Below are 26,987 nucleotides of genomic sequence, written 5' to 3' on the forward strand. Positions count from 1 at the left end.
GTACATGGCCGTATGGAAGGAGCGAACAAGATCGTAGCTATACCTGCGGAGGGGGCGGGTGTGTCTCCTGGCCGCCATAGAGAAAAAAAAGGAGGTGTTTGCATTTCGGGCATCTTGGATTTTTTTGATGACATAGGTCGGTACAGCGACTTTTCTCATCGATTTTCTTGGAAATGGTGTAATTTATGGAAAAAAGTCATTCTATAAAAAGTGCTTGAAATTATATCATGAGTTGATTTAAGCAAAAAAATGGGACATTATGGTCCGTTTTTCATACTTCGAATTCCCGATTTCGCTGGCTAGGTTGTGACGACCTACGTCACAGGGTAAACAAACCTCAAGATGCAAACACCTCCTTTTTTTTCTCTATGCCTGGCCGCAGTGTTCTTCACAGGCAAGGAAGAGCTCCGCGAAACGCTTATTTACCTCCTTCGCACAGAAAATTGTCCGGGTTCAATCGCAAATATCTCTGCCTCTACCCGTTAGAATGAGCTTATTTTTTCCAGCTTTGTGCTGATGATTCATCATAATTATGTCAATTAATTAAAGTTTCATCAAAATCGACCGGGAGTCACTTATGAGCCCCGTGCTGTATGCGGGGTTCTTTCCCCTGTACTTGTTACTTTGGCACTTTTGCAAAAAACTGGAACTAGGTATTATAAAAAAGAAAATAATTAAATAAAAATCACAATAAATAAAAACTTGTTGCTTTGAAGTACCTGATTTTCCAAGAAAATGATATGCGTAAAGAAAATTACTAAGAGCAGTTTTGAGCTTAGCGCCAATAATTAAGGAGACGATGCTTTATTTTTTTACTGGAAATATTATATTTATATTTCGCTTGCTTTGAGATGTGAGATAACAATGAAAGTCTTAAATGGCTAATACCATGATACCATATACGAGGTAAAGAGAACATGGGAGGGTACATTAACCCCAAATATTTTGCATCAGGAATTCTGGGAGCAAAGTTACCCTTATTTTAACAGCGATTTTTAATATCGGCACACCCTCTCAAATGACCTACATCTGTTAAGTGAAGAAGCACGTTCCATGTGATTTGCATTCGAATCAGAAAATGTAGTCTGCATGTATAATGACAGATCAGTCAAATATTATGAAGATGGCTGTTGTCTAACGCCTATAATTATCACCTGATGAAAAAGAAAGCTGAAATTGGATGTCATTTGTGCGCATTTTTTCCCCATAAATTCCAAAAATTCACGATCGAAAACGAAAATTTTAGCAATCGATAGAGTGGATGCGCCAGCAGTTGTCAGCTTACTCGAATTTTTAAATAAATTTTACAAAAATAACTTCCAACTTGCAAACTAAGACCCTTGAAAAATGACCGCACTAAACTATTGCGTTCTCATGGCTCCCATTTTCAGCGCGAGCTTCAAAAAAGTAAGTGTACCTACCAATAGAATAAATTAGGATTACAAGGGATTATTGACCTTCAAATTTTTAGAACTATATACATTGAGATCAAGCAGTGCGCACTTAATTGCTGCATTTTGAGAAAGTTAGATCCCTATGTGAAACACACTTCCCTCAGCGTATGACAAGTTATTTTTTTTATTTTATATTTTCCATGTTAGTGTGGAAACGCTCGTGGGCGTTCAAAGATTGCAAATTTTATGCTTGATGATGTGTTTTTTGTGCCTCAAGATTTTTAATGCGCATTCATATACTCCACACCGAAAAAATTTTCCAGAAATTTCCCCATCACTTCGTTCAACGAAGTAATATTTTATGCAGTTCTGAAAGGTCTAATTTTCAATATTCTTCGCACGCAGAAACATTCCTGATTCGTACAAATTTCCTTTTCTGCTAGTTCTTCGAATTTTATCACGTTCCATGTGATTTGCATTCGAATCAGAAAATGTAGTCTGCATGTATAATGACAGATCAGTCAAATATTATGAAGATGGCTGTTGTCTAACGCCTATAATTATCACCTGATGAAAAAGAAAGCTGAAATTGGATGTCATTTGTGCGCATTTTTTCCCCATAAATTCCAAAAATTCACGATCGAAAACGAAAATTTTAGCAATCGATAGAGTGGATGCGCCAGCAGTTGTCAGCTTACTCGAATTTTTAAATAAATTTTACAAAAATAACTTCCAACTTGCAAACTAAGACCCTTGAAAAATGACCGCACTAAACTATTGCGTTCTCATGGCTCCCATTTTCAGCGCGAGCTTCAAAAAAGTAAGTGTACCTACCAATAGAATAAATTAGGATTACAAGGGATTATTGACCTTCAAATTTTTAGAACTATATACATTGAGATCAAGCAGTGCGCACTTAATTGCTGCATTTTGAGAAAGTTAGATCCCTATGTGAAACACACTTCCCTCAGCGTATGACAAGTTATTTTTTTTATTTTATATTTTCCATGTTAGTGTGGAAACGCTCGTGGGCGTTCAAAGATTGCAAATTTTATGCTTGATGATGTGTTTTTTGTGCCTCAAGATTTTTAATGCGCATTCATATACTCCACACCGAAAAAATTTTCCAGAAATTTCCCCATCACTTCGTTCAACGAAGTAATATTTTATGCAGTTCTGAAAGGTCTAATTTTCAATATTCTTCGCACGCAGAAACATTCCTGATTCGTACAAATTTCCTTTTCTGCTAGTTCTTCGAATTTTATTATTTTGTTTTCATTTTGCACTCAAAAATAAATGTGTCAGTGGTTAAATGAACGAATTTAGAGGAAACGAGAAGGAAATAATTTGCAAAATCGTCTTTAACATTTCGGGACTGTGTTGTTGCTCTTTCCGAAAGTAAAGTATTGCAAATATCGTCGACTCTCTTTCCCCCAATTGCAGTCTTTTTTGCCTTTATTGCTCATGGACATTAAGGGCAATTTCTAATTTTGTACATTTTTCAATGATGGAACGAGGATTTTGAGGTTTATTCACGGAGAGGTGAAAAGAATGTGTTTGCGTCGAACTTCAACAGTATATTCAATGAAAACTTTTTCCTATATACTTAACATGTTGAAGCTGATTAATAATAGACTTCCTTGCCTCCAAAAGCACTTTCCTGTGAATGAATCCCGGTCCCTATTTTAGCACCCGCTCTCATCAGTGAACAGATTTTCCATATGAGTATATATTTAGAGATATAATCAGGATCTTGGTGGTCCAAAAAAGGCAGCCCCCCCCCCCCCCCTTTCGCGAAGTAACGAGAAATGAGAGGAAGAGACACGTATTGGTATTGGTTGCAATTTCACGTTAATTCTTCTTCTTCTTCTTTTAAATCCTCTTTTTATGGTACTGCAATTCTTGTAGCATATGATTTCTTTGACGGATTTTTCTCATACTTGTAATTTCCTGTTGATGTCTCGTGGTTAATTTCATTGCGTCGTTAGAAACGAAACCATGATAGCAAAAAGTTAGCCTCTGATATTAACAAAAAACTAGAATTTTCAGAAATAAAATAAAAAATAAAAAAAACCGTTAATCCATTGCCAAAACAATTTCTTGGAGAAGGATAATTTCCTTATATAATGGCGGAGAGGGTTACCAACCCCAATCTTACGTACACCTCTTATTTAAAAAAATAATATTTTCCCAAATAAAAGCTACTATAGGTAAGCCATCACTAAAAAAAGCTATACTCCAAGCGTATTCATTATTTTTTTAAAAAAAAATTGTGAGAGGGAGTGTGGCCAATCCTGCAATATTCGAAGGGAAGAGGGGGGGGGGCAGGTTGCCATACGGGCGCTTACTTTGCGCGCGCGCGGGGGGGGGGGGATGGTGGTGGTTGTGGTTGTTAAAAAGTCGGCCAAAATAGCTCACTTAATAGAACTTGAACGGTCCTTATCCACACAAACGTTTGTAAGGATTGTTAATAGTATTTTTTTTAATAACAATATATTTTTCCTCGTGGGGTCAGGGGATTTCCTGCGATTACAAGATAAGACTTGTAAAAGCAATGCAACACGCATAAGCAGCTGCCATCCGGACGATAAATCTGAGTCGTGCGATGGTCCATGATGAGCTTGAGCTCACTAAGAAAGGTGATAGAAAATTCAAGCATGAAATGCTGTTGAAGGCACGGGAGTCACCGGAGTGGCCAAGGGCCGAGGGAATAACAAAATGTTGTGTGGAATAGACAGCCGCCTTATCACACTAAAGTGCCTAGACCAGGAAGCCGGGTGATGGGTGAAAAACAAAAATGACAGAAAGTAAAAGCATTGAGGATGCGATGGATTGTGCGTACAAGGAAGGGAGAGGGATAAAAAGGTTGCGATAAGTAAGAGCGGGGCAGGGAGGGGGGGGCGGGGGAAGTCATAGTCCGAGATACAGACCGAAACCGGAGCGGAGCCGGCTCCGTTTCAGCGAAGCTCCGAATTCTGAAACGGAGCTTGCCTCGCGCAGAGCCAGCTACCGGCCGGAGCCGACCGTGTTACATGCTCGGCTCCGGCCTAGGCAGCTCCGCTGGCAGAGGACGGCTCATCAGCCCGATGCTCCGTGCGTGGATCGGCTCTCAATCGGAGCCCGGAGCCGGAGCCGGCTCCGGGTCCCTGGGTATCCCGGGATAAGCATGTCAAAATGCCCTTGTGAACGGATTTTTATTTTAACCATTTTAATGCATCAAGGGTGTCCTAAAACTTAGGTTTTGGGGAATTTTAGCCCCCCAACCCCCACCACCCCCCCTCAGACCCCCAAAAACCGCTTTTTGGGGCTATTTTTGACTATGCTAACGTCTTTTCCTCATAACTTTCGTAATTTTCGTTAGAATTGAACCAAAATTTGTCAGAATCTACATCAATTAGCTTAGTGTTTGCAGAAACAAATTCATCATCATCGGATAATATTTTAGCTACTAAAAAAATTCGTAAATTTTTTTAAAAAAATCATTTTTTTCCTTTTTTCGCGCTAGGTGACGTATGGAAACGAGTACACAAACAAAAATTGCCTCTTTTCTTAAGTTATACATCCAATAAGATACAGAAAAAATTTCGTGTTGATCGGAGTGGTGCGCCATACTTAAAAACGCAATTTTCTAACCTCAAAACGGCCAAAATGCCACCATAGCCTCCTTTGATGACTAGGCGTGGAGAAATATGTAGAGAGAAACATCCGGTTTTATTGTCTCACCTCTTAAGTGATCCACTTAAGTACCTTGAGCCAAAATTTCGAGTTGATCGGAGTGGTGCGCAACACCCAAACACGCAATTTTCTAACCTCAAAACGTCCTAATTGCCCATTTCGGCTGAATTCGGAAACCATTATCACTCCGTGTCAAAAAATAAGAAGAGGGACATCCGATATTATAGTCCTACCTCATAAATTAGACACTTAAGTACATTTAGTCGAAATTTCATGTCGATCAGAGTGGTGCGCAACACCCGAACACGCCGTTTTCTTGTTAATTTAGTTACTAGAATTTGGCAGTACTCAGTGCACTACTACGTATTATTGAAGTTTGGAGGAGGGAACGCTTCTACGTGGGGGATGAGCGAGCCTCCCTACTGTCATATAATTCCTGGTAGTTCAGAGGTTTCGCTGAGTGATCGGGTCTGCTACGCTGTAGGGTGCCAAAATGCCACCATAGCCTCCTTTGATGACTAGGCGTGGAGAAATATGTAGAGAGAAACATCCGGTTTTATTGTCTCACCTCTTAAGTGATCCACTTAAGTATCTTGAGCCAAAATTTCGAGTTGATCAGAGTGGTGCGCAACACCCAAGCACGCAATTTTCTAACCTCCAAACGGTCAAATTGCCCATTTCGGCTGAATTCGGAACCCATTATCACTCCGCATCAAAAAATAAGAAGAGGGACATCCGGTTTTATCATCTCACCTCTTAAGTGATCCACTTAAGTACCTTGAGCCAAAATTTCGAGTTGATCGGAGTGGTGCGCAACACCCAAACACGCAATTTTCTAACCTCAAAACAGCCAAATTGCCCATTTCGGCTGAATTCGGAACCCATTATCACTCCGCATCAAAAAATAAGAAGAGGGACATCCGATATTATAGTCCTACCTCATAAATTAGACACATAAGTACATTTAGTTGAAATTTTGTGTCAATCAGAGTGGTGCGTGACACCGAAGCACGCCGTATTCTAACCTGAAATCTCCCAAAATTCTCATTTTGGCATTCATTATCACTGTATGTCAGCGACGAGCCCGCTTGAAAAGTGCATGATGCACATTTCAAAGTTCATTTTGGCACCCTACAGCGTAGCAGACCCGATCACTCAGCGAAACCTCTGAACTACCAGGAATTATATGACAGTAGGGAGGCTCGCTCATCCCCCACGTAGAAGCGTTCCCTCCTCCAAACTTCAATAATACGTAGTAGTGCACTGAGTACTGCCAAATTCTAGTAACTAAATTAACAAGAAAACGGCGTGTTCGGGTGTTGCGCACCACTCTGATCGACATGAAATTTCGACTAAATGTACTTAAGTGTCTAATTTATGAGGTAGGACTATAATATCGGATGTCCCTCTTCTTATTTTTTGATGCGGAGTGATAATGGGTTCCGAATTCAGCCGAAATGGGCAATTTGGCTGTTTTGAGGTTAGAAAATTGCGTGTTTGGGTGTTGCGCACCACTCCGATCAACTCGAAATTTTGGCTCAAGGTACTTAAGTGGATCACTTAAGAGGTGAGATGATAAAACCGGATGTCCCTCTTCTTATTTTTTGACACGGAGTGATAATGGGTTCCGAATTCAGCCGAAATGGGCAATTTGGCCGTTTTGAGGTTAGAAAATTGCGTGCTTGGGTGTTGCGCACCACTCTGATCGACATGAAATTTCGACTAAATGTACTTATGTGTCTAATTTATGAGGTAGGACTATAATATCGGATATCCCTCCTCTTATTTTTTGACTCGGAGTAATAATGGGTGCCGAAATCACCCGAAATGAGCAATTTGGCCGTTTTGAGGTTAGAAAATTGCGTGTTTGGGTGTTGCGCACCACTCCGATCAACTCGAAATTTTGGCTCAAGGTACTTAAGTGGATCACTTAAGAGGTGAGACAATAAAACCGGATGTTTCTCTCCCCTAGTAAAAATAAAATGCTCTTAGTGCGTTCGGAGTGCACTCCGAGTGCACTCCGAACGCACTAAGTGTGTAGTGTGAGAGTGGGTGCGCTTCGAGTGCACTCGGGGTGCACTCGAGGTGCGTCCTAGGTGCGTCCGTGGTGCCTCTGGAGTGTGTCCGAATCCACCGACGGGTCGAGGATACCTTTCCATTGTATCCGCGCCGGGTTTTTACCTGGCGGCGTGACCCTTGATGATCTACTGGTGGCGAATAATTTGCGAACCAATTTTTTTAATATTTGAAAATTGTCCGTTTATTTCGACGGATTCGGATTCAGCTTGCAATCCTGATGAAAAATATGTATACTTTTGAGTAGATATATTGGTAAGTTCGCGATCCAGAAATAAAAAAAATGCAATGAGAAGCATTTTAGAAGCGCGGAAGAAATTCGCGAGTTTTGTAATTCAATAACTTATAGTTATACTTACTTTTAACTATACATATTTTTCATCAGGATTGCAAGCTGAATCTGGATCCGTCGAAATAAAAGGAAAATTAACAAACGTTAAAAAAATTGGTCCGCAAATTTTGGGTTCCCAATAGACTTGAGGACCGTTGACAGGTAAAGACCCGGCATCGACACAATGAGGAGAATGCCACGGTGAGCCAGGCCTGGATCCAGGAGCTCCTCGCCGAGATTTAGACGTAGATTCTATGTTTGCCCAAAAATGTTCTAATTTTTACGGCGTCTAATTTGACTGCCCAGACTTATACATGTATTTTCGGCTTCGAATGAAATGTAATGGCTCTCTTGTTAAAACTTTTAAATTTCACGCCGAACTCAATGATCGCATCGATAATTACCGAATGCGACTCTTTAGTGAAGCATTTGCGTTGTTTTTGTTTGACGTGGGAACTTTCCCGCTTATCAAGTCACCACAGCATTGATTTTACGATAGAAATGTGGAACATGAGAATCCTCAAAATTTTCCGTTTTTTTTTTTATGTTACTGTTATTATTTAGTGAAAATCGGTCCAATTGATCGAATCTACTGAAGAAAAAGTTAAATCAATTTCATAACTTATCCAAAAGATGCACCTGCTGGCCGATGGTGCGCTTTATGAAGCACTTAACACGTTAGCCATATATTTTGCATGGCGTGGGGTGATTTCCAAATAATAACGCAGAATTATGTTTCTTTGGAGAAATTTTCCTTCAAGGAGGAGGGGAGTGCAGACTGCAGACCCTCTGGACCAGGCCTCTTTCACGTCACGTCACTAAGCAAAAATTGGCCTCCGGCCAATTTATGCGCGGCGCTTCGCGCCGCGTACCGGCGCTACGCGCCGGCATTTGGGGGGCTTCGCCCCCCCATCCGCTTAGCGGATTGGTGCGGGGACCGCACGGGACTTTCTCGCTCGAGCCGGCGCTTCGCGACGGTATAGACACTTTTACTGGAATATTTAGAAAAATACTGCCAATTTTACAAAATCATAAAGTTTGATTGGAATTTTGATCACAGGATAATAGTTATGAAATTTTTATTCAAACCATTGAACTTCATTGTAAATGTCTTCGCGATATGTGGTGAATTCATATATTCGGACTCGACTTGTTGATTTTATGAGGCATCTTCAATTAAATATGTAATTGATTAACTAAGTCTCCTGTCAAAGATGGCGATCCGTAAAAATCTTAGCTTTTCTACGATTCATTAGGATCCATTAGATTCATTGACATCATACTTCAGATACGATTTTATATTATAATCTCTCCTTAAGCACGGTCAAAAGCCATCAAATATCTACTTGAATGGGTAGAATGACTATTCGATGTTCAAATAGTCTTAAAACTAAACGGTTTTCGCTTAGCATCTCCCAAATTTTAAATTTGGCGGGCGAATCTACCTGCTGGAAGGTTCACGACACGCCCGCCAGGAGCGCCATCTCCTTACCGCGTATCCCCGTAACTCAAAGCGAAAACAATAGAGAGCGCCATCGACACACGTCAACCAGAGACAAGTCAACAAACGTCACGTTATAACAATTATAACCTCCTTCATTAACAAGCATTAAATCAGTCATATTTGTGCCGAATTATTACATTATATTTGTGCTTAGTACCTCGTAAAAAGGAACCGCAAAAGATGGAATCTGCCGGGATTCTAAATTCATTAACAACAAACATATTAGTTTTTAATAAAGATCTAAGTGTCAGTTCTTGGCGTTAGCTTGATGATTCATAGTATCATAGTACCTTTGTAATGTGAGTATGTATCTAATTAGTTGTCTAATTTTGCTTTGTGATTACCTACGGAGTAATTTTGGAAATAGTATATGATGCATTATATAATGCATTTGAATTCCTAGGTTTCACCTGACTCAAAGCGTTTGCTGCTATTATCTAGAAGCGCTCCGACTCATTTATCAGAGAATTGAGCGTTTCCTATCGGCCCCTCTGCAATTATGAGATTAGTCCATGAATCCTTTAGGAACTTAAATTAATGACTCAGATGGTGCTTTTGAGCCAACTTTCAAAGAATTAAAGGCATTTTTTCAAAATCTACAGTCCATGAGCTCTCCGTGTGACCGAAGTGCTCTCCTCGCTATATGACGCGTAACCCTTCAATTTTTAGTTTAGTCCAAAGACCTCGTAGGAACTTAAATTAATGAACCAGGTGGTGCTCTTATGCCAACTTTCGAAGAATTGAAGGCATTTTTTTTTATTTTTTTTATTTTTTTTAAAATTTACAGTCCTTGAAAATGAGCTGTTTCGCGGAGCAAAGTGCCTACTTTTGGGCCTCGTAATCTCTTGAATTTTGAGTTTAGTCCAAAGATCTTTTTGGAACTTAAATTAATGACCCAGGTGATGTGCTTGATGCCCATTGTTAAAGAATTAAAGACATTTTTCAAAATTTACAGTCTTTCAAAATGAGCTTTCCGTGTGATTTTGCTAAAAATGGACAATTGAGCGTAGCCCCCCCAAATTTTAGCGTACCTCAAAATCGTTGGACGTGCATAAGGAGACCATAGATACGGTGTCCTGCGCCAATTTTGAATGAAATCGAACAGATAGATTCTGAGATATCGCTGTAGACAGATTTGGGGGACGCCGGACGGACGGACACACATTTTTCCAAGTATGGTTATTTTTACTCCTGGGACCTTAAAACGTCTAGAAATGATGAAATTTCAACTTTTTTTTTTTTTTTTTTTTTTGGAGGATGACAATACTTCCTCTCTACCCTATGGGAGCGAGAAAGTAAAAAAAATAAAAATGACCCAATCCGAGGGAAGTTTCCTTCGTTGAGAGTACTCTCTCTTCTATTCTCCTCTTATTACGATTGTGCTCACTGCCTCCTCGACGAATGTTGATGAGCTAGGCTAAAATTTTTTCGGATCAACCTCTCACAGCCAATTTTTCGATTTTCAAGGGTAGCACAAGCGGGAACGGTTCTTGTAGACACCCGTGCGGTAATTTAAAAAAAATGGTGAAAATATTATTTTGTGCTACTGGGTAGTGCCTTTGGATTTTACGCTGTCCGAGGAGCGGCGCTGCGCTTTGGACAGGAACGGTGCCCGACCCGCCTTTGCTTATGTAACCATGAGTCGAGCGACCGGCGACGACGTGACGGGGCTGCTGGTGCGAAGGCGCGTCGCGGATCGCGGAGAGGGTTGGGCCAAACACGGCGGCTTTCTCAGTCTCACAGTGTTCGGTTTCGAGGTCCAGGGGAAAACCCTCGCGGCGACGACGCGGCAGGCGCAAGCCGCCTGCCTGAGAAAATCCAACCCTCTGGTCAGAGGCCGGCGACGGCGGCAATTCTACCCTTGACTTGGCGGCTCTGCGGCGGCAGGTCTACCTTTGGTTCGGACCTGAGGCCGCAGCCCTTCTCAGCTCGCCCAGTGTTGAAAAGACTGGAAAACGGGCGTTTTTGACTCGGGCGAAATTTTGCTCTGCGAGTGAGAAGGCCCATATTCGCACGATGGAATGGGACGTTTTGGCTCACGACAGTTTCAGCGAAGATAGCAGAGTCGAGATAAAAATTCAAACTTATTCGAGCTCATATAGCTTCTTGGTTGAAAAACAATGGTCGGTAGAAGCTTTTAAATTTTATTAAGGAATTTAAAATATAATACCATGAATTTCGAACTTATTGAGAGCAACAGGGGGAACTCCATGATCGTGTATTAAGAAAGGGAGGGCCCTCAAGTCTGGTCTAACATAGCGTTGCGTCGTAGACATATGTAAAGCAACGATTTCCGCCAACTCAGGAAAAATAATCTCGACATTACAGAGCAAAGCACAGCACGAAGAAAACAGCATAAAAGGGCGCGAGCCGCAAAGGGTCGTTTTTTTAGCACCACGCTTCAAAAAAGGGTTGGGAATGGCAACAGCCGTGAGCAAGCTTGAGATAAGGCTGGAAACAAATCAAAGGCGTCTTGAGAGGTTTTCCGATTTAAAGCTACCAAGGAAGGCAACTAGGTATTTAATTTACGGATATATAATTAACTAGATAGTTGTAATTTTTTCAATCCTTCGCACTGTCACGTCGACTTTGGCAATGTTACAGAAAAAGGAAAGCTGGCCACAGAAAGGGAGGAGGAGACCAAATGTCAATTTCGTTGTTTTTAGAAACATTTTAGTGTAAAAATTAAAATTTACACAGCTTAAAAGTTTAGAAAAGTGTTGGAGTTTTTGGTATGACATACATCTTGGCTTCTTTAGTAAAAAATGCCGCGACTCTAGCCGAATGCACCGAAAGTATAGTAAGTTTTTCCAGATGTTTGAATATCTTTACCATTCAGTATCACTGTATGAAAAATCAAGTAGACTCATGATAGAATTGACCGTACTTCTGGTAAAATTTGCCGTAATTTTTTTTTGTACCTCGAAAGGAACGGTCCATAATCTTGTGAAAAACAGTGTTTCATTATTTTTTAGCAGAAAACTGATCATAATACTGTCTTTGAATTCTTGGGTGGTGTTTTTGAATGAGAGGAGAAAATTTGCAGAAACTGTCAAATAAATTTAGTTGGTCCCTTTTCCCATATAAAATGAAACGCGAGAAGAGATTTACAAAGTCGCGGTCGGAGGTACGTAATTTTTTAACTTAAACCATCGGAATAATTCTTCTCACTAAATCTTGCTCTCAATTTTTTGGATAGCCTCTTTTATTAAAACAGGAAGTTAACAGTAAAAATCAATACACCAAATTCCTGTTCTTTTCATAATACAGGGCACAATTTGGCACTCAACGGTCAATCATCAACATTCTCATACTTGCATAGGTTGGAGTAATCATCAATCGCCCCTTGCGGAAATCGGATGGCTATGTTTGATCAGTTTTGCCATCATTCAGAAAATATGCATGAGGAAGAGAGGATGCCAAATTACTCCATTTTATTGGCAAGTAACAGTCATGCGCAGGAATGGTGACTGGAACTCGAAAGAAAAAGGCAACGACGTTCAGTTTGGAAATGAGCGAAAGTGAAGGGTTGAGTCCCGTCAGCACGGCTGATTGAAAGAAAGAGCAAGTGAATATTTCGCGTCTCCTAGCGGTCCGTGACACCCTGAGTCACGGCCAAGATTCTATTGTCAGCCCCCGCGCCCTACACCTACATCCATCTCACTTCAACTAACTGTCTCTCCTATACTTACATCTGCAAGAAACATTTGGCAAAATACTGTGCTCTCAAAAATGGATTAATTGAATCATTTTACGGTTTTTCCTTAATTTTAAATAAGTGTTTAAGTACGCCGGCGTGCGTTTTTTTTTTTATTATTTTCTTTGGTATTTGAGTTTTTCAACAATTTGTCCCTTTGATGGATATCTCAAAAACATAAAGGTTTACCGCCCTCATAAGTATAAGATACTTACGATCTATAAACATTATGACCTCCCTCTCTTCCCCGGCCCATTTCAATGAGACAGTTTGCAGTTTGCAGTTTGCAGTTTCTCTAGAATGTTGTAAAGTCCTCAAAACCAGTTGAGGCTCTTGTTTCCTTTATCCATTGATATCAAAATCGAGATCAAAAACTTAGTCGATAGACGCATTTTTATGGAGGCATTATAATTTTACATGGGCTTGCATATTGTAATTAGTATCAGAAATTGCATTTTATGGGGTACACTTTCCCATGAAGCAACATTTTTCTAGATCAGTAAGAAATTTCATTTTTAAAGAGAAACCACTCTGCAATATCACGAAGAAAAAAGCTCCGAGTGGCTCAATTTTTTTTTTCAAAATAAACGACGAAAATTTACAATTTGAGCCCTGAGCGTGGCTTATAAAAACTGTAAATATTCTCTTTTTCTTGTACCTAATATTATACATCAGACTGTCATCACTTACTGGAAAAAAAACACATTGGATCTAGAGTCCAGACTCTTAAAAACATTGACAAGAAAAAGTACTCTTGATTCCATCAGATTTAAGCTTAAATCTGATTGAATCAAGAGTCCTTTTTGTTTTCAAGAGTCTGGACTCTAGATCCCATGTGTTTTTTTTTTTTTTTTTCTTCTTTTTTTTTTTTTTTCCAGTGAGCTCCAGTGTTTGATGGAAAATACTGTGGGGTGTCTTTTAGTTGCAAAATATTCGCCATTCTTTAGTCTCGGATGAAACAGCAATGAAGACCCCTCATTTTACTTTTTCCTATTAAATTATATTTTTCAATTTTTTTTTCAATCATTTTGTATTTGCACACACACGCACACAAATTACAATCACGCAAGTGTGCAATTCATGAAGCATTTCTGTACTTTGCCGCACCTACTTTTCCAATGTCTCGTGCAAGTTCAAATTGGGATCGGAAAACTCGGTCTAATGCAAACATTCCCCTTCTAGGCTCCTGTGGCACGGCTCATACGTATTTGGGAGTATTTGGGAGAAGAAAAATTGACTCACCGACGACCGCGACTGAGTGCGTCAGACACCGACACTGGAAAACATCCCTTTTCCCGCAGCGCCGTTCGGTTCGGTCACTGTGATAGCAGGAGCCAAGGAGCCTATACTGTCGCGCCAAGGAAAAACGCCGTATGAACCTTCAGGCGTCTCAAACTTTCCGTCGGTGAATCATAAATTCTCGGGAAAATTGTTGAATATTTATCGTCCGATTTTTTCTATAATTTTCTTCGCAATTTCACCTACAGTTTTTGAAACTTTCAAGAAAGGATATTCGTTGCGTTCCTCGAAATTTAACATTACATCGAAGGAAATTGTTAACACTAGAATATTCATTCGGTGCGAAATATGAATGTTTTAACAAGAGAGCCATTACATTTCATTCGAAGCCGAAAATACATGTATAAGTCTGGGCAGTCAAATTAGACGCCGTAAAAATTAGAACATTTTTGGGCAAACATAGAATCTACGTCTAAATCTCGGCGAGGAGCTCCTGGATCCAGGCCTGGCTCACCGTGGCATTCTCCTCATTGTGTCGATGCCGAGTCTTTACCTGTCAACGGTCCTCAAGTCTATTGGGAGCCCAAAATTTGCGGACCAATTTTTTTAACGTTTGTTAATTTTCCTTTTATTTCGACGGATTCAGATTCAGCTTGCAATCCTGATGAAAAATATGTATAGTTAAAAGTAAGTATAACTATAAGTTATTGAATTACAAAACTCGCGAATTTCTTCCGCGCTTCTAAAATGCTTCTCATTGCATTTTTTTTATTTCTGGATCGCGAACTTACCAATATATCTACTCAAAAGTATACATATTTTTCATCAGGATTGCAAGCTGAATCCGAATCCGTCGAAATAAACGGACAATTTTCAAATATTAAAAAAATTGGTTCGCAAATTATTCGCCACCAGTAGATCATCAAGGGTCACGCCGCCAGGTAAAAACCCGGCGCGGATACAATGGAAAGGTATCCTCGACCCGTCGGTGGATTCGGACACACTCCAGAGGCACCACGGACGCACCTAGGACGCACCTCGAGTGCACCCCGAGTGCACTCGAAGCGCACCCACTCTCACACTACACACTTAGTGCGTTCGGAGTGCACTCGGAGTGCACTCCGAACGCACTAAGGGCATTTTATTTTTACTAGGGTCTACATATTTCTCCACGCCTAGTCATCAAAGGAGGCTATGGTGGCATTTTGGCCGTTTTGAGGTTAGAAAATTGCGTTTTTAAGTATGGCGCACCACTCCGATCAACACGAAATTTTTTCTGTATCTTATTGGATGTATAACTTAAGAAAAGAGGCAATTTTTGTTTGTGTACTCGTTTCCATACGTCACCTAGCGCGAAAAAAGGAAAAAAATGATTTTTTTAAAAAAATTTACGAATTTTTTTAGTAGCTAAAATATTATCCGATGATGATGAATTTGTTTCTGCAAACACTAAGCTAATTGATGTAGATTCTGACAAATTTTGGTTCAATTCTAACGAAAATTACGAAAGTTATGAGGAAAAGACGTTAGCATAGTCAAAAATAGCCCCAAAAAGCGGTTTTTGGGGGTCTGAGGGGGGGTGGTGGGGGTTGGGGGGCTAAAATTCCCCAAAACCTAAGTTTTAGGACACCCTTGATGCATTAAAATGGTTAAAATAAAAATCCGTTCACAAGGGCATTTTGACATGCTTATCCCGGGATACCCTTTCAAGCTATATAGTCGACGTGTTTCTCTTTGAAACATTAAAATAAGAGCCAAGATTTTGACGTATCGCAAAGAGATACGAGGTTTCCCTCTTTAGCCATCGATACTTTTTTGCTTAGGAGTGTCTCTGGCTTTACTTTTGTTGGAAAATGCTCTCTTTAAACTTCTAACACATGGATCCAGACGCCGTTACCAACTGTAGCTTTTTGAGGATTTACTCATTTTCATATTTGCCCCAGACCAGTTGCGCTCCTTTAAATTCACCACCATGACCGTGATGTTATCTTTGGACCCTTGTGGTGATACGCATACCGCACCAAACTTTTCGCCCCGTAATATTCCTCATCGAGCCTTGCTTGAATGAAAGCGATTATTTGATCATTCCTCATGACGTTGTAGAGGCCGTCCGTTGCTAAAACTAAAAACTGCGGCTTATAATCGGAGAGATAGAAAGTCAGAACTTCAGGGGTTGCGATGAGACCATTGAATTTGTCAAGCCGATTACCTAATGTTCTTAACATCTCTATCCATCCATCAAGCATCCATTTGCCGTTCTTGAATTTGACCCCTCCCCCTTCTTTCTCAATTCTTTCCTTCTCGTCTCCCTGTAAAACAATAATGTCCACGATATGTTTTCCGTTCAATCAATGCAAAAAACACGTTCCGACGTTATAACTCTCACGCTGAGCACACCGAGAAAAAAGCTTGGTAGAATTTACCATTCCTTCACGCTGTAGTTTACACAGCGTGGATTCAATGTCGATTCTGCCAGAGGAATGGTTATCTGTACCAGCATAAAGTAACGTTTACTTTCTTCTATCAGAATTGACTCTGAATTGACGCTGAGTGAAATACAGCGTGAAGGAGCGGTAAATTCTACCAATCTTTTTTCTCGGTGCACAGAGAACTCATGGGCTATGTGAGTCGAGCACGTAGGACGCTGCGATTGCACCCTGTGAGTGCTGAGTGCTTCTTCTTAAGTCATAGTTTAAACATTTAAAAATGGGCCAATTTTGAGGTCATTTAACTGTTTACAGCCACAAAAATCATGGAAATTGGCTAAATTGATCTTTAGATCGAACTAGCACATACATGATCAATTTGGAAGCTGATTAGCGTGCCCTAAAAAATGAATGTATGGTGTGCTTTTTTACCGATGTGGGTATACTTGCGTTTAGTTGCAATGTTTAATATTGTACGGCCACCATATAAGGTTTCGTTAAACCAAATGTCATTAAAATTAGGGGGGTTTACGAAAATGAACTATTCTTTGGGGCGATCTTTTTTCAACAGGGATGCTTTGTCAAGGTGGGTCGATAGATAGGAATTTCAATTTTTCGACGTACCCCACAAGAACGAAAAGCTCGCTCTCAATTCGTAATTCTTCCTGTATGATTAAAGGAAACCGACTAAAAAATTTCAAGTTTTTATTAAAACCAGGATATACTACTCCCCCGACTGCTTTGCAGCCCCTCTTACCCTTTAAAACGCTTCGCGCCTCAGGCGTTACGCTTTATGCCCATTTGGTTATATGTTAAAGCATGATGACGTGACCGGGCAGTTTCAGTTTAAAATTTGACAAACTTTTACGTGTAATTAGCGGGTAATCAGTGAAATTTTTCACGAGAAATTCTTAAGAGTTTCCTAGTAGGAAACAATGATTGTGTGAACGTTTTGTAACATTGATTTGTGGTTATATTCTCTCGTCTAAAAAACTGCGTAAGTTCCGGAAATACAGGTTGCAAGCGACGTGAATCGTTTTCCTAGCGACAAAAAACATTGAGTTTACTCGTGATCCAAACACTTTGAGCCCTTTTGCAGGTCATAACTTTGAATATTTTCTTTACAAAATTTCGTTTCTAAAATTGGAAACCAAACTTTAAATCCTCAAAATGCGAGTTGAAATTGTCATTTTTGAAGGTTTTTCGTGCCAAACTTGTGAAAGACTCGAAACATACGCGGTTATCCTACCGAATAAAATGGTTTGACGCGTAGGTCCAACAAATGTATTTTTCAGATCCAAAGAGAATATCGGTGGATTTGTCTTCATATTGGAACTTACCCTATTAGGTTTGTGGTCGAATGACAGTGGCACAGCGTTACCTGTGGCATCGCACATAACACCCCGAGAGTCTCCAACATTAGCCACAATCAACTGTGATCCTTCCAGAATGGCAATTAGTGCAGTGGTTCCTGTAAGAGTTGATCCCTATTTTATTACAGGTCAAATGTAACATAGAGGTATTTGTAAGAATGGATCAAAATTAAAAGAGCAAAACCCAAAACCCTCCATTTTGCCAAAAATAGGGTCATTAAAGATTGATCATTTTGTTTCTTTTTTGTTTTGTTTTAAGGTAAGAGTTAAATGCATCATTTTCTGAGATGAAAAAAATGCGCACTCGTGGTGAAGCTGGGTAGGGAGATTTTTCGGTGATTGAGCATCTTCATTACTGGCAAGCAAATTCTATATCTAGTTACACATACATGATAAAATCTTCGTTAAAATAACAAGTATGATAAACCCCGAGACTTCCGACTCCCAGATCATGTATGTACTGTAATACTGTGACACTATACCGTGACATTGTGACACAGTGATACTGTGATATATGTATTGTGAAACTTGGAGCATTGTGACTGGCACTATACTGCCGTGCTAAGGAAAAACGCCGTATGAACCTTCAGGCGTTGCCAAATTTTCTTGGATAAAACACGAATTTCCTGGTAAACTTGTGAAAATTTTCGTTCCAATTTTTCAGATAATTTTGTGCGCAATTTCACCTCTGAAAATATCCAGGAAAAATATTCATGACTTTCAGCAAAAATAAACATTTTATCGAAGGAAATTTGGCAACTCTCGAATGTTTATACGGCGTTCTTCCTTAGCACGGCAGTATATGATCCTGCAATACTGATTTCCAAACTACCTGAATCTTCCTTTGCTGCCTTTGATGCTTTCATTAAAGCTTCGTCTGTTGATAAGATCACGTCGTTTAAAAGCTTTTCGTAGTCAATGATGTCTCCTTTGATATATTTCAGACCTGTAGAACCAAATACAGTTTAGTAAGTAACAGCCTGTACATAAATGATATTTTTAAAATTCGAACATTTCTCGTAGAATTATATGTGAACTTTTGCAGTTTGAGCAAAATTGTCAAACCATAGTTTCGGAAAAATCTCAGCGGTATCACAAGTACATCATCGTCATTACCATCTGATGCAAAAGACGGCTGTTTTGATATTTCCTCTTTCAAATTGCTATCATATCATATTTAGTTAGTTAATTTATTTATAGACATTCAGCATCCTAGGCTATTAACGTCTTTACAAAGGATTTGGAAGATGGGTGCATATACAAAAATTCAGATTTTTAAATTAAGGGAGGCAATAAGTTTCAGTAGTTCGGTTTTGATATTTAGTTAGTCAGTATATTTGAGACATTCAGCGTCACAGGCTATTAACGTCTTTACAGAGAATTTTGAAATTAGGAGTATTATGAAAAATTTAGAGTTTTAAATCAAGAAAGGCGAAGAGTTTCAGAATTTTGGTAGTAATATTGGGTTCATCGCATGTAAGTTGTTTTGTATTTCTGTTGATTGTATCCTTCCAAAAAAACAAAAATATGATTTTTGTACAAAATTTCGGCCCAATCCAAAAAATGTCACTAATTACCAAAAACAAAAAAAAAACCAGGCACCCAAAAAATATGATGGCAGTACCGTTTGGATTCATCATATAAAAGGAAATGATATCAAAACGGCCCAATTTTCTCTTTCATGCCCATGCAATATACCAAACACCCCAACTTTTTTCACAAAAAAAAAATAAATAAATAAATAAATACCTATAAGGCATGATGACCTGAACACGTTTATTGGATCCATCGCTTTAAAGGAGTATGATATCAAATCGGCCCAACTTCTCTGAAATATGCCCATGTCGGATCAATAATTTTTTTGAGACCTTCCGACTCATCGCTGAGGAGACACTGATCATTACTTGACCCTTAGTATATGTCCTTGTTTAGATGTCAAAGAGTTCCTTATGAGAACTGTAATGAATTTTTTTTCTTTGAAGAGATAAAATCAAAAAATCGTCATAAAATTGAAAAAAAAATTCGAAGAAAAAAAAAGGAATGGGCCGGCCGGCACGTACAAAAAAAAGGGGGAAATGTAGATACATTGGTATGCCCCAACATTTTGGCATGGGTGACCGACCCGGTCTTGCCAACATCCATGAAGTTGCTAAGAAAGAAGCATTGTAAGTAGGAGGCACATAATATTCGCAATAATACGCCAAGGTTCAGTAGTTTGTAAGGCCTTCTATCAGAAACAAACAAAGAATATGGCATTGCTTGAAAGTTGTTAAGTTGTTCACCCATGTGTGAATATCTTTCAGTCTATCTTTCAATGACGATTTCAAGAAGGACTGATCCTCCTTTTGACGATGATACTTGTTAATGTATATGTGAAAGAGAGACGATAATCACCCTATATTATCTACCACTTGTATGTACGGCCGGCCGGCCCATTCCTTTTTTTTTCTTCGAATTTTTTTTTCAATTTTATGACGATTTTTTGATTTTATCTCTTCAAAGAAAAAAAATTCATTACAGTTCTCATAAGGAACTCTTTGACATCTAAACAAGGACATATACTAAGGGTCAAGTAATGATCAGTGTCTCCTCAGCGATGAGTCGGAAGGTCTCAAAAAAATTATTGATCCGACATGGGCATATTTCAGAGAAGTTGGGCCGATTTGATATCATACTCCTTTAAAGCGATGGATCCAATAAACGTGTTCAGGTCATCATGCCTTATAGGTATTTATTTATTTATTTATTTTTTTTTTGTGAAAAAAGTTGGGGTGTTTGGTATATTGCATGGGCATGAAAGAGAAAATTGACCTGCGGTTTTTTTTCTGTGACGTACAGGGTGTGCCAAAAATATGGATCCTTCCTTACTGATGTCTCGAGAACGATTACAGATTATTGACATGCGGTTTGAACGAAATTCCTTAAAAAAAGGTGGGCCGCTTTCGAGGGGGGGGGGGGGGGTCGTTTCCTCTCTGCCTCGCGCCCGCGGGAACAACTTTTAAATTTAAAATGGGAACTCTCTTTGCCTGATACTTCGTAGAAGTCATACCAAAAATACGTGATATCCTTCCAAAAAAACAAAAATATGATTTTTGTACAAAATTTCGGCCCAATCCAAAAAATGTCACTAATTACCAAAAACAAAAAAAAAACCAGGCACCCAAAAAATATGATGGCAGTACCGTTTGGATTCATCATATAAAAGGAAATGATATCAAAACGGCCCAATTTTCTCTTTCATGCCCATGCAATATACCAAACACCCCAACTTTTTTCACAAAAAAAAAATAAATAAATAAATAAATACCTATAAGGCATGATGACCTGAACACGTTTATTGGATCCATCGCTTTAAAGGAGTATGATATCAAATCGGCCCAACTTCTCTGAAATATGCCCATGTCGGATCAATAATTTTTTTGAGACCTTCCGACTCATCGCTGAGGAGACACTGATCATTACTTGACCCTTAGTATATGTCCTTGTTTAGATGTCAAAGAGTTCCTTATGAGAACTGTAATGAATTTTTTTTCTTTGAAGAGATAAAATCAAAAAATCGTCATAAAATTGAAAAAAAAATTCGAAGAAAAAAAAAGGAATGGGCCGGCCGGCACGTACAAAAAAAAGGGGGAAATGTAGATACATTGGTATGCCCCAACATTTTGGCATGGGTGACCGACCCGGTCTTGCCAACATCCATGAAGTTGCTAAGAAAGAAGCATTGTAAGTAGGAGGCACATAATATTCGCAATAATACGCCAAGGTTCAGTAGTTTGTAAGGCCTTCTATCAGAAACAAACAAAGAATATGGCATTGCTTGAAAGTTGTTAAGTTGTTCACCCATGTGTGAATATCTTTCAGTCTATCTTTCAATGACGATTTCAAGAAGGACTGATCCTCCTTTTGACGATGATACTTGTTAATGTATATGTGAAAGAGAGACGATAATCACCCTATATTATCTACCACTTGTATGTACGGCCGGCCGGCCGGTCCGCAGGTCAGACTGCTTCAAACTTTCAATAATCGGCCTGCTGCAATGAAATCCTTTTATAGCTTTCATCATTATGATTCTCCATTTGGCCATTCTGGTCAACTAGAGTCCACAAAGACACATTGACTTTAAACGTGCAACAGGGTGAAAGGGAGAGTGCCAGTTTAACTAATAATGGGTTTATTTTCAATTATAAAATTAACCAGTCTATTTACTGTCACACCTTCAAAGTGGGTGAATGGGTCAGGCAAGAACCCTGATAATCAACAACTTCAGAGCTGCTCTTAATATAGGACTTCTATGTAATGTTCCATCTCCTGTGTACAGTAGGCACAAAACCAGGATTTACATTAGAGGCATCACCTGTGTTAAGGGATACCTTTTATGTCTTACATTATCCAACATTTTTTTTTTGGATTCTTGGAACTAATGATAGAATGCAAGCTAAATTCTGCAGCTCAGTGCAGGACCTGTATCATTTACGCTGCTTATACCTAGTTATGCCTGCCAGGTCCTTTGACCATTCGAATCGCAATTTCTCCGAGCTCCAATTTCATCATCAGAAATAACATTGCAAACGCGTGATACCGTCTCATAAAGACAGTAAGCAAAGTAAGTATTTATCAATATTTTTAGTTTTATGAGAGATGTCTCTAAAGCTATGGCATTCTGTATCTTGAGAAATGTGACCAGTTAACTCGTCATTGGAAAAGATAAACAGTAAGAGTTGATGCTTCCGCAAGCAAAAATTACAGTTACCACAACTGAAATTTCGATCTCAATAGCATGAATCTTCTGAACGGTAATGAAACAGTTTGATAACATTTCATTTTCAGGAGCCTTTATCTGCCAATGCTGGTCATACAGAGTCAACAGCGATTGAGTTTCAGTGCGTTATCAGGGTACAACAGAGAATACCACTTTAATTTTTGGTTTTCCTTTCAATAACATTTCATTTTTATGAGTCTGTATCTGCCAATTCTGGTCATGCAGAGTCGGCTGCAATTGAGTTTCAACGCACTATAAGGGTAAAACGGAGAGTACAATTTTGATTCTTTGTTTTACTTTCAAGGATGGAAAAAACAGTCCATTTTCTGTCACACCTTCAGGCATGAACTTTTCAGCTAAGGACTCAAATAAATGACAACTTAGGAGCCACTTGTCATGTATGGTTCTTCTGTATTAGTCCGTCCCTTTCGTACCGTAGACCGAGAACCAGAGGTTAAAGTATAAACATCACCTAAATTCAAGGCTTAATTTTATATCCTATGCTATGTGATCCCTCTCATACGATTCTATCGAGCGAATGTTTCTGCCGGTAAGTTAATTATGTGGAGCACCATCATATCTATGCTGGGAATTGCCAGGGAGATTCTGCAACCATCCGATTAAGGTAACTCTCACATCAATACAGTGGCAGGTAAAGTAAGCAGGTATTTATGAGAGATTTCTCAACTCGGGCATTCAATGCCCACTTTCTGTCAAAACAGATGCTCTGTTGATATACTGTTGCAGCCCAAAATATTATATAACTAATATTTTTAGTCGCCTCAGTCTCAATCGATAGCTTTCATTATTCTGCCAGTTCTGGCTACCCAAAGTCCACATCTAATGAGTTTTAACTCACTTTCAGGGTGTGCCAGAGAATTAATTCCTGTATCCATTTTCCGTGCTAAATGAACCAGCTAATTTTCTGTCGCACTCTCATAGTGGGTAAATTTGTCAGGCGAGGACTCAGATAATCTAGAGGTCAGGCGGCACTGATGTATTATATCGAACAGCTGCTCTGTATTATCTCCTATATGTGGTAAGCAGTGACGGCAAGTTTACGTCTCCAGGTACTGCAAATTTTAGCCGATGTATAGAGAGGTTATCATCAAGGATATCCTGCATTAGTTATAGCATTTCAATTTTATCAAACCAATGAAATAGTAGCATATAGATACATACCTTCTGCAGAGGTCAATGTGAAAGACCTTGATTTGAAGAATTTTATCCAAATACAGGCAAATTAGACGATTCAATCAACTTCTGACACAGAATCAAGGAGACTTGCTGATAATCAAATTAACAGTAATGTTTGAAGTCAAGTATCGTGGATGTTGTGACATTGAGTTGATTTCATTAACAGAGTGCTGCGTAGCTTCTTTAAGAAGACACATACGCACGACTGATGGGTGAATGCGTAAACCGCGTTTCCAATATAGAGCATTACAAGTCTATGAAAACATTGAGGCTTTATGCACCGATATAACATGATACACTGAGAAAACACACATCAACTCCGGAGGAGGTAGGCTGCCTGGCTGCTAGCAAAATTTTAGTAGAAAGTGGAAACGCAGATTCATTCCCACCGATTGAGATCCCAGACACACATCATCGTATTGAGGGAAAGGATGATTTTCTGGTGAAAAGTTGCTGAATCTTATTAACGAGAAATAGTATCTCGGACTCACTATAGTGGGATATCATCAATCATTCATGAACAATTACTTGAAAAGATCACTAGATCAGGGCCGCTGGGAAGAAATGGCAGGTTGATCCGAGTACTTACTGTGGCAACTAAATTTATCAAGGGTGCGGGAATCATAAAAGGATTATATAGAAATGGATCCAGTTATCTTCGGCTACGATAAAATGGAAACACGCATCAATTAATCTATCTTCATCTTATTATTTCAATTAATCTATCTTCTTCGTATTAATTAAATATTTAAAGCCATAATAACAGTAGCATAACCTGAAATTTAACCTCTGGAGTCGGCGCTCACCATCCATCGCGCGGTTCTACAAGTTATTTTCAAATTCAAATGTGCTTGAAGAATTGAAGGACCCGCTCCTTCTTTGATTAATTCTCATTTTGGCGTCCATATAAGTCTGAAAACTTTGCGGAAGTACAATCCTTGAAGTCTACAGATTTAAATTTTACCTAGTTTAAATGGCTTTATGCTACAATTATTGCTGTAGGTCTACTTACTGCTCGACTTTCAAAAACGTCAAAAACGACTCAATTATCAATCGTTCTCCCTTATACGTCGTTAATTTCAATTTTTGAAAAAAACGGTCCGGCATTATATACCACAGATTTGAAATATGTATACTTTTATATGGTTTTTTTCTACGGTTTAGCTGTAATTTGTTGGCCAAAATCACGCCCGCCATTCCGCGGCCGGGCGTTTCGCGGGCCTCGAATCTGCCCCGAATCTGCTCATCTGCTCAGCGATTGGTCAATCCATCATCGTCATGTTTTGGGGTCCAAAATTTGTCGTTAAAGCTTAATAACTTTTTTAATATTTAACTAAACTTAAAAAGGGTGGGCATTACGAGTAGAGCTGAGCATACTCTACCCAAATATTATAGGGTTTTTGGGGTTTACTCTCCGACTTAATTAGTAGGAGAGCTTAATGGACCGCAAACCGTGCAGAAAAGCCCGGTCGCGTTGTTTCGTGTAAAACTAGTTAGGCAGCAGCCACCCGTCTTTTTTTTTTTTTTTTTTTTTTTTTTTTTTTTTTTTTTTTTTTTTTTTTTGGGTCGTCATTTTTTAGAGGGAGTTTTTTAGGATTGGGCCGGGGTGGCTACCGCCACCTAGAATTGTTAACGTCGCTCGTTTTGTATACAAATCCGAGAAAAGAAAGTGCCTCAAACTAGAAGGAACATAACGCGGTGCTCACTCAATAACAGAAGATACGGAGATGCTTTAATAGGCCTCTTAGAGATTGTGTCAAATAAATGCTAATTATGGACGTATATAGTGCTTTAGCAAAAAATTGTATTACAGATTTAAAAAATCACACGAATTACATATTTGAAATAAAAAAACGAAAATTTCTTAAAGAAAACCTTAAGCATAGGGTTTGAACCGCAAAGCGGTCAAAGGGCGTAGGGGGTAGGGGGTTTTTACAAAAAAATTGAAAATCCTTAGGTCGTGCGGTTATCTTACCTTTTTTTTTTTTTATTTTTCTTACCTTTATTTGACCCTCTCTTCTTATTCTCACGATTAACTCTCCTCCGCGCTGATGAACCACCGAGTAAGACTGAAAAATGACACGTTTATGAAAAATAGCCAAAACACTGTGCGCAGTCATGATTTTGATATAATCTACTTACTCACAATCAGTCTAAAATTTGGCAGATAAACCAGAGAGAGGTATAGAGGCCCTCTATTTTAGCCTCCTAGGAACAGATGAGGACCATTCCTTTCGAAGCTCTACCTCACCTCTCTATCCTTGAGGCTGGACATATGTAAATGATAGCAATTGATCCAAGTTTCTCATTGAATACCTATGAGTGCGGAAGATATAGCTCAATATTCAAGAGGGATATATCGTCGCTCTTTTTATGTAAGAAAGTATCTCCATCTCCACGTGACCACTGTTTTACATATGAATCTATAATTTCTGGGACTCAAGCAAAAATCGAGGTACGGTATCTATAACTACTGAGAGCGATTATTATTGATTGGTCCCATTAAGAATATCCTTAATATCTTTTGGGACAAGTTTTTAGAGCATCGGATGTTGCATCTCTTATACTGTCTGGTGTCATGTGGAACTTGAGTGTTCTAACTACAATCTATGGCTCCATTCAGACAGGGATCGTTCTTTTCCTCGCAGTAACTCATGAGCTCATAATGGACCCCTGGACATGGTACGAATTTAAGTGTTCAATTCCAAATCTCTCGTAGAACACGATTCGCGTAACAAAAATTACTGAAATTTAGTCCTAAGCAAGATATTAACGTTTTCATTTGGCACTGGTTGTGAAAAATTTGAATTTCCCGCTAAAAAGAGCAACAGAGTCTACGTGGATCATATCGCGCATTACAACGGTTTTGGTATATGCTTTTAATCGATCGTATTCGATGATGGTTCAATCATAGAGTACATAGAGTCGTAATGTAAGAGGGAGAGCTGGCGCCACTTTTAAGCATTTTCCATATCCCGAATTCCGAGACTCCTGTGTGACGCCGGGTCACTTTTTCGATACATTATCGATTGTTTGCGATACACGGGTACCCGGCCATCCGATGACAACAACAACAACAACAACAACAACAACAACAACAACAACAACAACAACAAAGGAGATAGGAATTACCACGTATTCCACACCGCCATTTTGGATCGAAAATGTATCGAAAAAGCGACCCGAACTCGGCGCACACCGGGCTCGGAATTCGTCGAGCAGAACATGGCGCCAGCTCTCCCACTTACATTACGACTCTATGTACTCTATGGGTTCAATGAATTGTTTGGTTCTATAAACAATAGAACATAAC

The 26,987-nt window shown here is 39.3% G+C and overlaps 1 protein-coding gene across 4 annotated transcripts in view; it reads right to left on the reverse strand.

The window, feature by feature from the left end:
- The window catches only part of LOC109029578 (protein phosphatase 1L), a 48,738-nt gene that overhangs the window by 17,649 nt on the left and 4,102 nt on the right, over positions 1-26,987 (reverse strand). The window contains exons 2-5 of one of the 4 annotated variants that reach the window (XM_072303005.1): positions 19,465-25,743; positions 18,548-18,661; positions 17,683-17,813; positions 15,522-16,225 (exon numbers count right to left, since the gene is read on the reverse strand). In XM_072303005.1, coding sequence (XP_072159106.1) covers positions 15,881-16,225; positions 17,683-17,813; positions 18,548-18,661; positions 19,465-19,558 — 684 coding nt within the window. In that variant the 5' untranslated portion in view covers positions 19,559-25,743 and the 3' untranslated portion in view covers positions 15,522-15,880. Of the gene's footprint in view, positions 1-15,521; positions 16,226-17,682; positions 17,814-18,547; positions 18,662-19,464; positions 25,744-26,987 lie in introns of those variants that run through there. The other 3 variants (XM_072303006.1, XR_011900307.1, XR_011900306.1) reach the window with 3 other exon arrangements.

This window comes from Bemisia tabaci, chromosome 7, assembly GCF_918797505.1.
Source record: "Bemisia tabaci chromosome 7, PGI_BMITA_v3".
In the NCBI taxonomy this organism is placed as follows: Eukaryota; Metazoa; Arthropoda; class Insecta; order Hemiptera; family Aleyrodidae; genus Bemisia; species Bemisia tabaci.